This window comes from Beta vulgaris, chromosome 9 (assembly GCF_026745355.1).
Source record: "Beta vulgaris subsp. vulgaris cultivar EL10 chromosome 9, EL10.2, whole genome shotgun sequence".
Lineage (NCBI taxonomy): Eukaryota > Viridiplantae > Streptophyta > Magnoliopsida > Caryophyllales > Amaranthaceae > Beta > Beta vulgaris.
This window is the reverse complement of record NC_079210.1, coordinates 54,272,599-54,287,974: the sequence shown is the minus strand read 5'-3', so window position 1 is coordinate 54,287,974 and position 15,376 is coordinate 54,272,599. Positions and strand designations below refer to the sequence as shown.

Genomic DNA, 15,376 nt, shown 5'->3' with positions numbered 1-15,376 from the left:
ATTCCGTTGCATAAACTCGTATCATACAATGGATCAATCTTTCAAATAGTTGATTCAACACGACAAAGTTTGTAATATTATTTTTCAAGTCATAAAGACATGTTTTATTTTCATTCCTACCTATAATTGATTGATAACTACAATATATTGTTATCAAATTTCTCCTTTAGATAGTAATATTCTGTTTTTTATTTTCTAACTCCAATGGTGAGCGTTAGGGACTTGCTAGCAAAATAAAAAAAAGTGAAGCAATTAGCCCAACCATTGGAGTGAGTAGTTGAAATTTCATTTGCTAGCCAATCTAACTTAACTAAGCCAATCTGCTTGAGCAAAAGCTATGGACCCATGTGAAAATCTTGGTAAACAATTTCTATATTATTCTCTATAAAAAAAACTATCTTATTTCAAGTGAGACATAGTCAAACAATAAGTATATATTGGCTAACCATTGTGGGAGTTTTAGCTTAAAGTTGAGTTAGCTAGAAAAACCTATAAGCAGAAAAAAAAAATCTTAAAACTTTTATTATAAGGGAAGGCAATTTCTAGAAATTAAATATAAAGAAAAACAAGTAGCTATGGTAGCTTAGTGGAGTACCACATCGAATTTCAAGGTATTGCTCAGGATTCGAATCCTGATTCCAATAATATATTAGAAAATTTACTTTTATATTATTTAGTTTTGTACCCAACCTGATGTTTCCGGCAGTCTACTAACCTAACAGTAGTTGTTATTCGCACCCATTGTCTTTCCTACTAAAAAAACATAAAGAAAACGCACGTCAGATCGTATAGTAAACCAGTCGAACCCAGTCAATCCCTCTCCTACAAAGTAGAAACTAATTTAATCAAGTAATACTCCCAATTTACAACCAAATTTAATCATAATTATTGTTTATTCTTTGACGTGCTCTCATCATCTTCGTTGTTTTCCCTCCATTGCTAAGTTGCCAACTAACTACTGGTCTGGGTTAATGTTAATTTAGTTTCTAGAGAGAGAAAAAGGTGGTTTTGAAGCTTTTTCTCCATTTCAATTTCGCAATTTCCCTTCCAATTCTGCTGTTAGGGTTTTCACTATTTCAGGTTGGTTTTCTCTTAATTTACTGAAATTCCTCTTATTTTCTCGGTATCAACTGTTTGATTTCTTGTTGTTTGATTTTCGTTTTAGCAATTAGCCAATTAGAGTTTCTTGTGTTGTTTTGGCCATGGAAGTTTCATACTTCCTCCGTTTCATAATACTCATTACACTTACCATTATGGGAAGTTTGACATTACTTGCTATACTTCCTTCTGGCAATAAACACTATCTATCTCTTTCTTCTCACATGGGTCTCTTTATCTTTTTACTCTATCTTTTTTTTCCCCAAAAATTATCTAGGGGTCTGTGAATTGAGAAGTGTAGCGAGTAATATGAAACGGAGGAAATACTTTTATTTTGGCAACAAATTTAATAGTATGTCATTTCTGAATACGTTTGTAATTGTTGCTATGATGTTATATTGGGTTGTTGTTTTTTTGTCTTAGTGAAACATCAATATATGTAATTTCAGATATGGATGAAAGTTCGAGTGACAAGGAGTCGTTATATGCCCGAATTCAGGAGCTAGAGCACGGTATGTTACTCATTATACTACGCCAGAGCCAGACATTATTTATACTACTGATTTTTAGGACTAGAATGTCCTAAAATTTCATGTCATATGTTATTGTGTTTGATTCTTTTATTATTGTTCTATATCATATTTAGGCGCTATGTTCATTTGTTGTGTGTTTAACAATCAGACTACTCGTGTTCTAGTAGATTATGGCTGTTAAGTTTCATGATCAATTGATCTAACTATGAATGTTTTGTTGGATGAATATATTGAGATGGAATTGTGGTCTAGCTCTCGAGTCTTAACCTCTTTGACCTGCGCCTCGTGTTGTTTCTGATCAGCTGACTTTTTGTTGTTATATCTGCTGGAATTTACTGAAACCATTCCAGACTTGCAGTGTTAGTTGGAACGGGCTGTCTTTTCCGTTTCCCAAAAGCAATACTCTCTCTCCTCAATGACGAATGTTGTCCGGTTTGATGACTTTTGTAGCTAGTAACCTAGTACCCTTGTACCTAGTTACAAGTATTCGAACCGTTATGGTTGCAACACCACTTGCACTACCCACCTTCTTGCTCTCCTTTTTCTAAACTTGTGGTTGGCCAGGAATATGTAAGATGATTCAAAAAGGAAAATCAACTTATATAGAAGTAGATTTTGAACAATGTGTTGCAACCATGTCTTTGTGCAGGACCTGTTTTTCTTAAAAAACTTTTTGGTGAGAGATAAGGGGGGCCGGGAGGGGAGCGTTAGGTGTACGTTTATGAAAATTTTGAACTTTGTGGTTGCTAGCTGCTTGCTACCTAACATTTCGTTGAGGATTGGTACCTAATTATGTTGTAAATTTTTTGTAAGTACCAATTTCACGTTGTTCCATTATACTTCATATATTGAATATCCCTGAGAAGGGAGTGTCATTCGAAATTTTTTCTCCTGAGCAGTGTTTGACATTCTGTTTTTCTTTTGTCATCTCAATCTTCTGTTAGATCATCAACATATGAAACTTGTAAATTTTTTTTGGTAGAGCGAGATGAGCTACACAAAGACATTGAGCAATTATGCATGCAGCAAGCGGGTCCGAGTTACATTGCCTTCGCCAATCAAATGTATTGTCGAAGGTAAGCAGTATATGAATCAACGGAGACTGCTTTGTTATTATCTGAATAATGTGCTGTCAGCTGGAATGGGAGATTGAATTGTTGAGGAATATTACAAGATTGCACTTTTATTGGTCTATCAGGACTGCTGGCTTGGAACAGGAGGTTGAGAACTTGAAGAAGAAGTTGGCTGATTGTATCAAAGAGAATTCAAATATCAAGGACGAGCTTTCTGAGGCCAAGAGAATTAAAGTGAGGTTTTTCTTTTGTATTCCATTAAGGATTTTTCATTGTCATTTACTCGTTTGTGCCTGACGGTTCTCTTATTTATTTTCAGACATATATGGACCAACTCCACAAATCGGAGGTTACAAAGGTCTATTCCCCCTCCCCTCTCTCGTTCTTTCTTTGCAGTACATTGACATGCTTTACGTACCTGGCTTAGTTTCTAGTTCACTTCTATGATAGGTGAGCTTAGACGCACCAACAGAATTACCTTTATGGATGAACTAAAAATCTAGCTTCTACTTGAGATGACTTGGAACTGTAATTCGTATGCTCTGTTCTTGTCTCATTTACAAAAAGGTCATGCTGCATCATCTTGTCTGTTGCAGAAGCTATGAGCTTCTTGTTCTGGAAGCTAGGCAATTAGGATGACTTTTTTTACTTATTAATGGAGCATGAAGTAGGACTGCTCTCTACACTCAGAGAGCTGTCATCTTTTGTTTTAAAATTGTTTGCATGCTATTATAGGATATCGAAGAATACTATGTTATTGTATTTGTTTGTAGTAGTTTTTCATGTTTTCTACCTCAATTTTACCTAATTGGCTTCAAGGTAATGCATATACATTATACCATGATGTTCATGTAACTATTTGTCCTGACTCTCTTTGGTTTCCCTCAGCGGTGGTTTTTGATGCACAACTGACGTCAAATGAAATATATTTTTAAATTTTCTTTTTAATTGTGAATTAATGAAGCCTGAAGTCTCGTCATTCGCTTAATTTAAGCTTTAATTTGATGGAGAAGGAAATGTGTATCCCTTATTAGTGTCGGACTTTTAGGACATGAATTGTAACGTCTGACTCCTCCAATCTACTTTCACCATTTTGCAGAACACAGAAATAACTAAGCAGCTTGAATATTTGCGTGGGGTTATTACTAATGCTTTTACTGACCGTGATCATGCTATACTGGAGGTCATTGTCTTTTTCTTGCTGTACTTTTTTCTCAGACATCATTTATTATGATTGTGTATTATAGTTGTATTTGTATCCAATGTCATCTCGATGTTTGCAGGCTGAGAAGGCCAAAGAAAATGAAGATTTCATGTCCCAGAAAATGAATGATGCTGAGAAAAGGTACATGTTAATGTGTTCCCATTTGATATACTAGTTCCTCAAGTTTGAAGAGATGTGACTTTGGTTTTGTGATTTAATATGAAAGTTCATGAGCTCAATGGTTTCTTTGCGCTTAGTTGTACCATCTGCTTTGATATCGTTTGATATCGTTTGTAACGAATTTGCTCTGAAAAATTGATCTTCACTTCCGATGGAGTTGATAGGTTTTGTATTCTTTGGCTTTTGATTACAAGTTAAAATGTCTCGCTAAACTGTAGAGAGTTTACGAATAAGAACTAACAAATTCAGCGATCGAAGTATAATTCACGGAAATCAATAGACAAGAAATGAAGAAATCAAACAACAAAGAACACACAAGATTTACGTGGAAACCCTTCAAACAGGGAAAAAAACAACAAACATTACACTAGGACTTGGAATTTGAGATGATGATACAAGAAGACAATTCAATCTCTGTGGTCTCTCTAATCTCTCTTTAGAAGTCTCTCTAGATGAATTCTCTCTCAATCTATGAATATAAGTCTCACTTATGTCATACAATAAATAAAACGGTCTAAAGCATATTTATACTAGGGCACAAACATAAACCGAGTAAACCTAGGAAAAGCCGGGAAGAAGAAGGAAAACCGCAAAAGCACCTTTGGGCGGCAAATCCCGCGGGCGCAGAATGGGTGGGCAGCAGGCAACAAATGCAATGTGGCTGATCCTACAGGCGCGGGGTCTGGCCTGTGGGGGGGGGGGGGTTGCTCTGTTTGCTGCTACTGCTGTGTGCTATGAACTAACATAGCTTAGCGACTGCTGTGCTTCCGTGCTGCCAAGCTGCAGCCTTTCTTGGTGTGCGCTACTACACATCATTGCATCACTCAACCATCTTCGCACATGCTCAATGTTCATTGTCAACTTCACTTCGTCTATTCACTTCATGATATACGTCTTCAACACATACCTTGTATACAGTCAAGTAGCAAACAGTTGCCATATTTCAGATCTTGTAATGGAAACAACCTCTTTGTTATCATACGATAAGATAGATTACATTCAATCCTCTCCCTATGCTTCCCTTGTTGGGCTTCTTTAGAGGTGGTGGGGTAATGTTGATATTGGTGTTGCCATACTGGAGGAACTTATGTTGTGCTACAGGTTTGAAGAGGGTTGTTTGGATTCATCAACAAATCCAGTATATGAAGTTTTGAAGGTGAAAGGTGCATAGTATTTTGTGGTAGGTTGCTTTTTTGGCCTTTGTGGGTGCTTTGGTTGGAGAATTGAAGACGAATTACAGGATTCTCTGTGTTTGCGAGTCTTCGTTTGTTACTTGATGTGAGCTAGTGGTGTATTTAGCTCTGGTTTGGGCTCGTGCTCATGGGGACTATTGCAAGATGGGAAATCTTTCTTTCTCCTGCCTTAAGTTATGGTGGACTTGCGGTCCCCCTATCTCGTATCTTTTCTTTTGCTGTTGATTGCCTTTGTTTTCCTATTAAACTTAATTGAGAACCTTACACTTCAATGTAGCAAAGAAATAAGTAATTGTGTAGTCTAAAGATATAAGTGAAGATCATGGGTGTTAAATTCACATATAACGAATGTTGGCGCTGTAATGTTTTAAGTTACTTTTGTCTCTCTCTCTCTCTCTTCCTTCACGGAGTTGGCCAAAGACTCATTGGTGAATTGGTGGTACAAGCTGATGTATTGCCATCTGAATGCACTGAGGCTGTGTTCTTATATATATCCATGCTGTTGAAGATTCTAGAGTTGGGTCTTGCAAAATGTCGATATACATGTGATGTATGATAAGCATTCAAAATGAGCTTTGGTAGCTACTTCTTGCAGGAAGTTCAGCCTTGCCAGGAGATGTACTCTTTGTGAGCCTGATGGAGACTCAGTTGATCAACCCATCATATCTTGGTTTTCCGTCCTTGGGTGCTTCTTTTTTTCTTTTTCATGCCTTGACCTTTAATTGTTTATTGATGAGATATGCATGCTTCCACATTCTGAGGGCTTTTGGTTTGGGAGATATGTAAGTTGTAAGTGATATGAAGGCATAATGGTCTTTTCAACCCCAGCCCTCATTTTATACGAGGTTAACAACCCTATACGCCTATACGGTATGGGCTTTTCGAGTGGTTATACAGTATAAGCACATATCTGTGGCTCTCATGAAAGCCTACAGAAATTTGGTGCTCCTACTTTGAAATCAGTTTTTCCATTGCCTTGAGGTAAGTCACAGGTAGTTGCTTATGATTTGTTGCATGATGTGCTTTATAATGATCGGCATCATGATACTTACTTAAGGAATCTTTGAAGCAGGTTACAAGAACTTGCTGTAGGATCCGCTGAAATACAAGAGCAACTATTGAGTTTGAAAATGAAGCTAGTTAAACAAGATCAGGAGATCGAAAATTTCAGAAAGGCAATTGTCTTTGATCTGCTTTAATAATTAGCCGTGATCCATATGCAAGTATGGATTAAAAGGCTCTAATTAGCTGGTTTCCATTAACAATTCTAATACTTGTCTGACAGATCATTAATAAGTTCTACAAGATTCGGCAGCAAGCTTGTAGAGGTGACGGGGATGAGGAGAGTGGGGGTGATGATCAGTGTGAGAATGTTTCTTGGGATGAGAAATTTGCATGCCTTTATAATGATATCCCAGAATCATGGAGCTTCAATGTTCAAAATGAAGCTTCCACTGCTAACTATGTGGTGAGTTCTAATTTTGCTTGTACATTATTCTTATTGTTTTATGATTAGCTCAGTTGAAGCTCTGCTGAAAGAAATCTTGAAGCTGAATTTCATATGACAACTCGTGTAAAATTACCTATGGCATAAGATGTCCATCCTTAAACAAAAGGAGGAATAAACGATGGAAGGCTCCCAAAATATGTAGAATACAAGATTGATTGTGGCATATAATGACTTGAAATTGTTTTCCGTTTTCCAGAAGGCCTCTACCTGAAATTGTTTGAATATGAACCTGATCCCTCATCACCTCATGCCTAACTCCAAATTTTCTGAATAGATTGTGATGGTTATAAATGAATGCCTGCTTTGAACTGGCAATTCAAAATCTTTCTTCATATTCTTCTTTCATAATAAAGTTTAGATGTAAGGCGTATTTGACTACGAAGCATGCGAATTAAATTGTGTGACAAGTCATTGACCATTGACCTCCTTTATTTTGCAGCTGCAATGAAATAAATAATTTTTTGTATTTGCTTATGTTATGTTGAGCTCAGATTCAATGTTATGCTCTTTATGTATATCTACTTATTTCGAATAAAATTATCGCTTTATGTTGTGCCTATATACATTACATGCTCGTATTTATTAATTCATCATCAGACAGGCTGCTTTGCAAGAAGAGGTGGAGTCCTTAAGAAGTGATCTTCAAAATAAGATGCAAATGGTGAGATCACAATTTTACTCAAGTTTGAACCTTGTTAGTTCAATTACTGTCTAACAGGTGGTTTTTCCATTCTTATAAATGAAGTTTATCTTATCCTTCTTTTTTATAAAGCCTATTAAGGAGAGCATGCAAGTGCCACAAAATTATTTTTTGAACTACTACCTATTAGTTTTCACTTTTTGATTTTGTGAACAGATGCCTATTAGTTTTCACTTTTTAATTTTGTGAACAGATGCCTATTAGTTTCCGCTTTTTCAAAACAACTACCTAATTTTTTTTTGTAAAAAACAACTATACTATCAATTTTATTGGCACTACCAATTGACATAAACCGTTAACAGCTTCTATCAGTGGACCCTAGATTAAGAAGTATCCCCTAATTTCAATTTTTAAAACCTTGGTATGCAATATTTCGACTCTAAATTCCAAAAATTTCACCAAGTTGATGAACAATTATGAATTATCCCCAATTCATTACCTCCATGCATAATTACGCCCAATTCTCCAATATTAAAAACCCTAATTTGCAAAATTTTCGAAAAACATAATCCCTAGCATTAAATTTTGTTAATTTTTGAAGAGAGATGGAAATTTTTATTGCCAAACGCACAATTCGAACACTCTTGGTCTTTGATTCGATGCTATGAATTATGAAGATGAAGGATATGAGAGCATAAGCAGCGAAATTGCATGGGGGGGTGTGGGCCCTGTTAATGGCAACTGTTGGTATTGCCACTCAAGGAAAAACTTATAGGTAGTTGTTTTAGAAAAATCAATTATTAGGTATAATTTTTAAAAAATGAAAAATTAATAGGTAGTGTTTCACAAAATGAGATACCTTTTATAATAAGTTGTGGCACTTGCAGATGTAATTGAAGAGTGAATGGACATCTTTGTCTTTTCCTTAATATTGTGATGATTATTTATTTTCACTTCATCGTATGGCTTGCAGGGGTGGGAAATTGAAAAGCACTTAAAGAGTAGGGTTGCTGATTTGGAGCACAAAAGGGTAAGATTATTTATCCATCTTCAAAGTTCGAATCTTAGTTATTTCTAGTTATTGCATTATTTATAAGTTAATCATGTTCTCAAATCAGATTCTGTCGGGCAGACGTGTTATTGAAGAAATATCGTCAATACGCGAATGCCATTCCCAACAGAAGACCTACATCACGAAATTGCTTGAGGATGAAAAGTCCTATTTAGAATCAGTTGTCAGCAACATTCAGGAAAAGGTTGCGATGTTGCCTAAAGACGTCCATTCTGAGGTCTGTTGCCTAATCTTTGTGCAGGAACTTTTTTCAGAAAATGGTTAATGTTGTACTTATGTCTCTGCTCTCCCCACTGATTAAATTAGAGGGATGGTTGGATTTGTATTCTATATCATAGTAGACATAATCCTAGTGAAACCGGTAACTGAAATCGGAAGATTAAAAGGACTGTTTGACATGTCAGTGCTGAAGACTTCATGTTAAGAACATTGTAGATAATGCTTATCAAACAGAAAAGTCCCAACTTACAGGCAAATCCCAACATAATAGGGGTACAATTTTGGGGAAAATATTTGATAACAACACCAAACAATGCTTGATTTTATCATGAATTCCCAACATAATAGCATTTTGGGGTATATATACTTAAGTCTATAGTCCTTGGCGAAACCACATTATTATTTGGCCATATAGTTAAAGACTTTTGATAGTAGTTGAATCTTGTGATGGTTTCTACATGAAACCTCCAGATTTTACAACTTACAAAAAACTGGTGGTGAATGGTAGTGTCTTAGTTAAGCATCTGCTAGAATGATTTATCTGGCTGAACTCTTTATAGAAGTTTTGCATGAGAATGCGGCGTTTGCTGTGAACATGACATTGGATTCTTTTGTTTTTTGGAAGTTATCCTGTGTGATTCTTGTGGGGCATTTTTCTGTAATCTGTAGGTAACTGATTCTACAGTACCAAATGTTTCTCGGATGTTGGATTCCGCTGAAGCTCTGTCACAGGCGTTGCAGGAGAAAGTAATAATTATTTATTTGCTTGTCATTTGTCAGTTTGAAGTTTTTGAATGATTGCGTGTTAGTTGACGTAATCTTGATCTCAGGTTTCAGCTTTATTGCTTCTTTCGCAGCAAGAAGAAAGGCATCTTTTTGAGAAAAATGTCCAAGCCGCTCTGCAGGAAACTTCGGATGACCTTCAAAGGACGCTACAACTAGTAATTTATCTTTTCTCTCTTCTAAATCTGATGATTTTATATATTAAAGGCAAAAAGGAGTTGCAAGAAGAAAGCCAAAACTTAATAGTCAGATGGAAGCAACAAAAACAAAATTTAACACTGGATTCCTTTGATTTCCAATTGTTGGTATTTGTGAGTAACATGTCTATATATAAAACAAACAGCTGATCTTCTGTGTGACACGTTATACACTAAAGCTTTAGTAGTGACTGTTAACCTCCATAACCTGACTAATGCTTATCAGTAACCCCACTTATACGTTATTGTAACTTCATTTATGCGTCGTCAATGACTTACGCGGTTACGCCCCACTATCAACTAATATTATGACGTGTCACATAGAAAAAAACAATATCATTTATGAGAAAAATCTGGAAGAAACGACAATTCTGAGCAACATGAAATAAGAGTGCCAAGGATAGACTAGCTAGAAGAAGTATGGGCTGAAGAAAATGAAAAATAAGAATTAGCGTTGCAGATCTGAAATAGACTTGAGGAAAAATTTCTTTACTTAGTTGAGAGGAGGGCAGAGGGTTGTTTGAATATGAGATGTGTAGGTTCGCTCTCATTTAACCACAACACTGTTTTTCCCATTGGGAACTGGTACAGCAAAGGGGCTGCTTTTAGTGCAAAGCTGCCAAATTCATCTCTGTCCTGTTTCCAAGTTATATTAAAAGTTGGAAAATCATTCTGTTTACCTGTCACACCTGGAAAATTGTCACGGTTGGGGAATCACTTCCTTGAGCTAAATTCTCCTAATACTACTAGTAGATTGTGTGATGCTGTCATTAACGATGTCATGTTTTCAGGCCACTCAGGAGAAGGTGAATGCTCTCTTGGAACTGGCAGAGGTGAAAAGGCAATATCAACTTTTATTAGAGTATGTGTTCCTCGGACCAGCTTCGTGACTCCCCAATCCCCTTTCTGCAAAAAAAGAACTTTTCATTTTTCCTTTCTTTTTGCTTGATCGAAATAGCTCAGACATTTTAGGAATGCTGTGAAAAATGAAATATATGTGACCGTTTTGAATAGGTTTTAACTGTTTCAAGTTGCAACACCCATTCCCCTCCCCATACCAAGGGAAATTAGGAATGCTACATGTATATGTTGTCCGATTATATATGTATAATTTCTTAGGAGTGTAATTAATAATTGTATATGCTGCCTTCTATTGGAAGAATTTCTTTATATTATAACCTCATATGCTGATATGCATGCACGTGAAGCATATTGTCGTTACCTAGCATGTTTTTTGGGGGTAGGGTGAGTATTGACTGCTCATATAAGAAAACTTGATGCCTTTCCTGAAATCTGTGGTTTCTAATAATAGTTTTATTTATTATAATTGCATCTGTTAACTGCTTTTGATTAAAACTTGCAGGAAAACTTCTGAAGAAGGAAACCTTATTCCTAGTCCTGGTGAGAAAAGAATCGTTGCTCTTGGGAGAGATGGGAGGTTTAAAAATCTTTTGAAGAAAACTTCTTTGAAACACTGGCTTGGTAGTGAAGGAAATCCTCCTGCTCTGGCTCACCCTAAATTGGAATCTGCGGGATCTTTAAACAGAGGCTGTAATCACAGCATGAACGATGCAAGGTCTATGACTATATTTTCAGAATTAGTTCGTATTAGCAAGATTATGTTTTCCATTGAATTCCTTACAGCCTCAGGCCTCAATCCTTAATGCTTTAGTTACTTAGTTGGAACTGTTAATTTAGCGTGCAGGCTGCGGATTGAGATTGCAACCCTTAAGGAAAGCATGCAAAACTTGGAACGGCTGACGTACGATATTCGTAAACTTCGAGTCTCTCTCATACAGGTGATTCTTGCAAAAATTTCGTACTAGTTTTACTGTTATTTTTTGCAACACATTTCAATTTTGCAAAACCATGCTTCTTTGTATGTACAAGTTACTACTTCACCATTCTCCTTGATCAGTCAATTATTTACATATAATATTTACTATGAGATAAAAGCTTGGTTCTTATATTTGTAAAAACGAAAATTCTTAGGTCAAACATACACGTTCATCTAAAGGCGCTTCTTCTAGCACAACAAAAGTGCTGGATGAAATCATCAGGGAAGCGGAAATGGTGAAGACTGCTCTCAGTGCTGCATTGCCTCTTAGCTGGTCTGGGGAAGGAGATGTGGCATCTTCTAGTGATAATATCTTTGAGGAAAATTCTAATCACGGCGACTCCTATAATGAGAAAATAGATTCAGTTTCTGCGGCAGGCATTGAGATGGTAGAGCTTCTTATACTTGCAGCTCAGATAATGAAGGAGAAGAAGATCAGAAGAGAACACAGACTACAGTAAAAGAAGTCAGATACAAAAAATTCAATCATTCAGGCTAATGCTTTTGGTTATACTTGAAAGCAGTTTTTGTCCATTTTCAAGAAATAATAATACACCTACCTGTGTAAATTAAACTGCAGGATTATTTACTGTAGATAGTTCTTTCTCTTGGTTTCTTTTTTCTTTTTCTTTTAAAGCATACGTCAATTCGTGTCTTTTCTATCCGTTGTAGGATGGATAACACTGAAGGGAAAAAAAAAAAAGGTCCTACAGGTGCACAGTCAATGTTTGATGATGTAGATACACTAAAGTGAATAGAGAGTTATAATGTATGCGTTGCTAAGCTGCATATTTCTTGCTTCAGAGGAAAATGAGGAATTCAACGTCATTGAATTGCAGTTGTAAGGGTGTCCTTGTTGGCCGTTAGCTTCTCTAAATTTAACTTGAGTAGCCACTTGTTTAAAATTTATCTTATCAAACTTTGGCTAAATCACAGGAGCCAGCTATTCAACTACTTGGTATAAACGATACCAAATTGTTGTTGATGTAATAGCCTAATAGGTGCAAGCTAATTCTACTAAAAAAAAAAACGTACTCATAAATCATACTCAAGCTAAACTCTAATCATATACAACCCAAATAAACAGATATAAGAAACATGATAATTACATCTTCCACTCCATGATCATTTGCTTAACTTTGAAAGAATTTACAAATTATTTTCAAAATCTTCCACTCCATGAGCAGCTTGGAAGTTCTGATGACGATGATATGGTCACACTGCAGAGCAGCTGCAAACCTCCTCATCACTTGACAGGCGGTTAAGAAGTGGCTTTGCTCCTTGCTGCTAAGGTTTCCCAGCAGCCTGCGCTCACGGCAATCTACCTCGTACCAATTGTAGACAAGCATAGGAGTATGTTATTTTGCGATTCTTGTAGAGTTGACAGTAACAAGTAACCTGAACTATGCGTAATCTATTGATGGTCGCCTAGTAGGTGGAATGATAAGTAGATGAACTAACTAAAATTTTAGGAGGATGAAACTACAGGGAACAAACATAAATAGATTTTGTAAGACAATAATAAAGTAAAATTCTCAAATAAAAAATCATATCTGAAGGTCATACCTCAAAACTCAATGTTAGTCGAGATTTCAGATGTGATGGTATAAATTATATACAAGCTCAAATAAGTCGTAAGTTCATGTGCGTGCTAATATGCAGCAAAAAGACAACGGACACCCTCCTATATAGCCATTTATCCCAAACGACCCTCCTATATAGCTATACCTCCAAATTGAGGCTCGAGCATGTCAAGCATTTCACATCATATGTCAGCTTAGATGATCCATCAAACAAAGGGATTCAAATCTATTCCCTTCATAGGTCACACCACGAGAGCAACATCATGGGACAAAAGTTGACAATTTTATAGTCCAGAATGACCACTATCTAGACAGCCAAATCAATAGGAGAAGCTTTGGCAATAGAGAAACACATCTACAAGTCTAATTGACCAGCTTCATAGCATTCTTCGACATGCACATTTAGAGATAATTATGCTCAAGCACATAGTGAACAGTGATTAGGTAAGATAAAATTACCTATTCTTATATCACAAAACTGAGGCCTGCATTAAATTGCTCAGTCACTTTGTTTGCTTCCATTCTCAAGCAGCTCACAAGCATAAGCATCTGCTGCTGCTTCATCAGATTCTTCCTTTTGATGCTTTCAACATTGTTTCTGAAAAAAGAGCTGGAGACTGAATTGCATGCGTTTGATACAAACCAAAAGAAAAAAGATGAGAAAAGTTCAAATGAAAATCAAAATGAGGCTCACAGCTAGAACACGACTCATGCTTACTAAAAGCAGACCTCGAAGTGTTGGTAACAGATGAATGATGAGAGCAAAAAGATTTTCTGGAACAAGAAATATTATCAGCATTGAAAATCCTCACCCAAGTCTGACCACTCAACCTGAATCCCACAAAAGACTCACCCATCTGGGCTGCATGCATTTTCCTGTAGTATATGTCCCACAAAAACCATTCTATCCCCTAAAAAGCACATCCAGATGTAACTTGTCCTAGATATCCAGCTGACCAATCAATAAAGAAAACCAAATACATTGCAGCATTTTTATTCTGAAGTAATCTAAATATAATAGCGAGGACAGCAAGATGCAGACAAACAGATGGTTATGCCCATCTATTATCATCATCCTTTCTACAAATCAGCATTACTGCTTGAAATGTCATTTAACTAACAGAACTAGTATTTCAATTTTCAAGTCTCTTCTATGATTGAGGAGATCTAAATTGAATTAAAATGGGCATTCTTTCCACTTGTCCTTGTTGGTTTTAGGTCCTTAAACTCATTTTTCAAGGAGCACTAACTATAGAAGAGCAAGAAGACATATTTGTACTTGTGGTCATGATCTGCAGAAAACGTTCAGAAATGGTCCTTTGGTCTTGTGGTATCATTCTCGCTTTAAATTAGAGAGATACTGAGATTAGGTTTTTAAATGCCCCTTCAGCACCAGTTGCAAGACACATTAATTAGTCAATCCATCCTCGGTCTTGAACTACCTTCATGGACATACAATCATTTAATTGACAAGAAAACATTTTATAAACAATGGTTCAAACACAGGCTGCAATCTTTGAAAGGCTTTATATTTAAGGGTTTCAACTAGCATCTGGTGATCTGGATGCATTCCAATCAGCAAAGCATAGACAAGTTATAGTCCATGAAGCTAGAACTGTCGGCAGCAGGCTGAAGAGGATTTCAGTTAAATACAAATATGTCAATCAGATAGTTCTTAACTTTTCTTTTCAAGATCTTCATTTATGCAGAAAATATGCATACATGTTTACTTACTGAAAGAATAAAACACACGAAAAAATACCCTATAAAGTGCAACGTTATTCGATTACATGCTGTTAAATCCAGACGTAAATGTATTAGCATGTAATTAGAATTATAGCTCACCCCCAAAGTTGTTATAATCGAGATTCTAGTTTGAATCGGAAACGACCTTTAGAATCGAATCGTAAAATCGAATCATAGAATCATAAGATTCTACAAACACGTATAATCAAGATATTGCACTTAATCTTCATTGAATATGCTAAAATTATAAGTTAAAAGACCTGAAAATTGGAAAAAAAAAATAGTATATTTCTATTATTTGCCCACTATATTGGCAATAACTAACAATATATATCTAAAATTGGACAAAAATAGTATATGTCTAAAATTATAGTTGTTCACCCACTATATTGGCAATAACTAACAATTTAGCATGATTTGGATTTGCGAGGATTTTGCTAGTCAGCAGAAATGTATAGAATCGTCAATCGAATCGTCTACCATATTTTGAAATCGTAAAATTGTAAAA

At 36.0% G+C, this 15,376-nt stretch overlaps 1 protein-coding gene across 2 annotated transcripts; it reads left to right on the top strand.

The window, feature by feature from the left end:
• Window positions 1-773: 773 nt before the first annotated feature.
• On the top strand, window positions 774-12,342 carry LOC104904864 (uncharacterized). Of its 2 annotated transcripts, none has more exons than XM_010693268.4 (18): window positions 774-1,080; window positions 1,548-1,610; window positions 2,614-2,707; window positions 2,830-2,938; window positions 3,024-3,062; window positions 3,804-3,887; window positions 3,988-4,049; window positions 6,354-6,456; window positions 6,567-6,749; window positions 7,393-7,452; window positions 8,405-8,461; window positions 8,550-8,720; window positions 9,392-9,469; window positions 9,580-9,663; window positions 10,494-10,564; window positions 11,066-11,278; window positions 11,408-11,501; window positions 11,695-12,342. In XM_010693268.4, the coding sequence occupies exons 2-18, from the start codon at window positions 1,550-1,552 to the stop codon at window positions 11,998-12,000; spliced, it is 1,869 nt and encodes a 622-aa protein (XP_010691570.1). In that variant the 5' UTR covers window positions 774-1,080; window positions 1,548-1,549; the 3' UTR covers window positions 12,001-12,342. The 2 variants fall into 2 exon arrangements, with proteins under 2 accessions (XP_010691570.1, XP_048492307.1); XM_048636350.2 differs by having other exon boundaries at window positions 9,553-9,663.
• Window positions 12,343-15,376: the final 3,034 nt, after the last annotated feature.

Bases quoted from the DNA above. Each gene is read 5' to 3' on its own strand.
- LOC104904864 (XM_048636350.2), top strand. From the start codon at position 1,550: ATGGATGAAAGTTCGAGTGACAAGGAGTCGTTATATGCCCGAATTCAG. The intron at 11,279-11,407 runs GTCTATGACTAT...TTTAGCGTGCAG, and splicing joins CACAGCATGAACGATGCAAG to GCTGCGGATTGAGATTGCAA. The intron at 11,502-11,694 runs GTGATTCTTGCA...GAAAATTCTTAG, and splicing joins TTCGAGTCTCTCTCATACAG to GTCAAACATACACGTTCATC.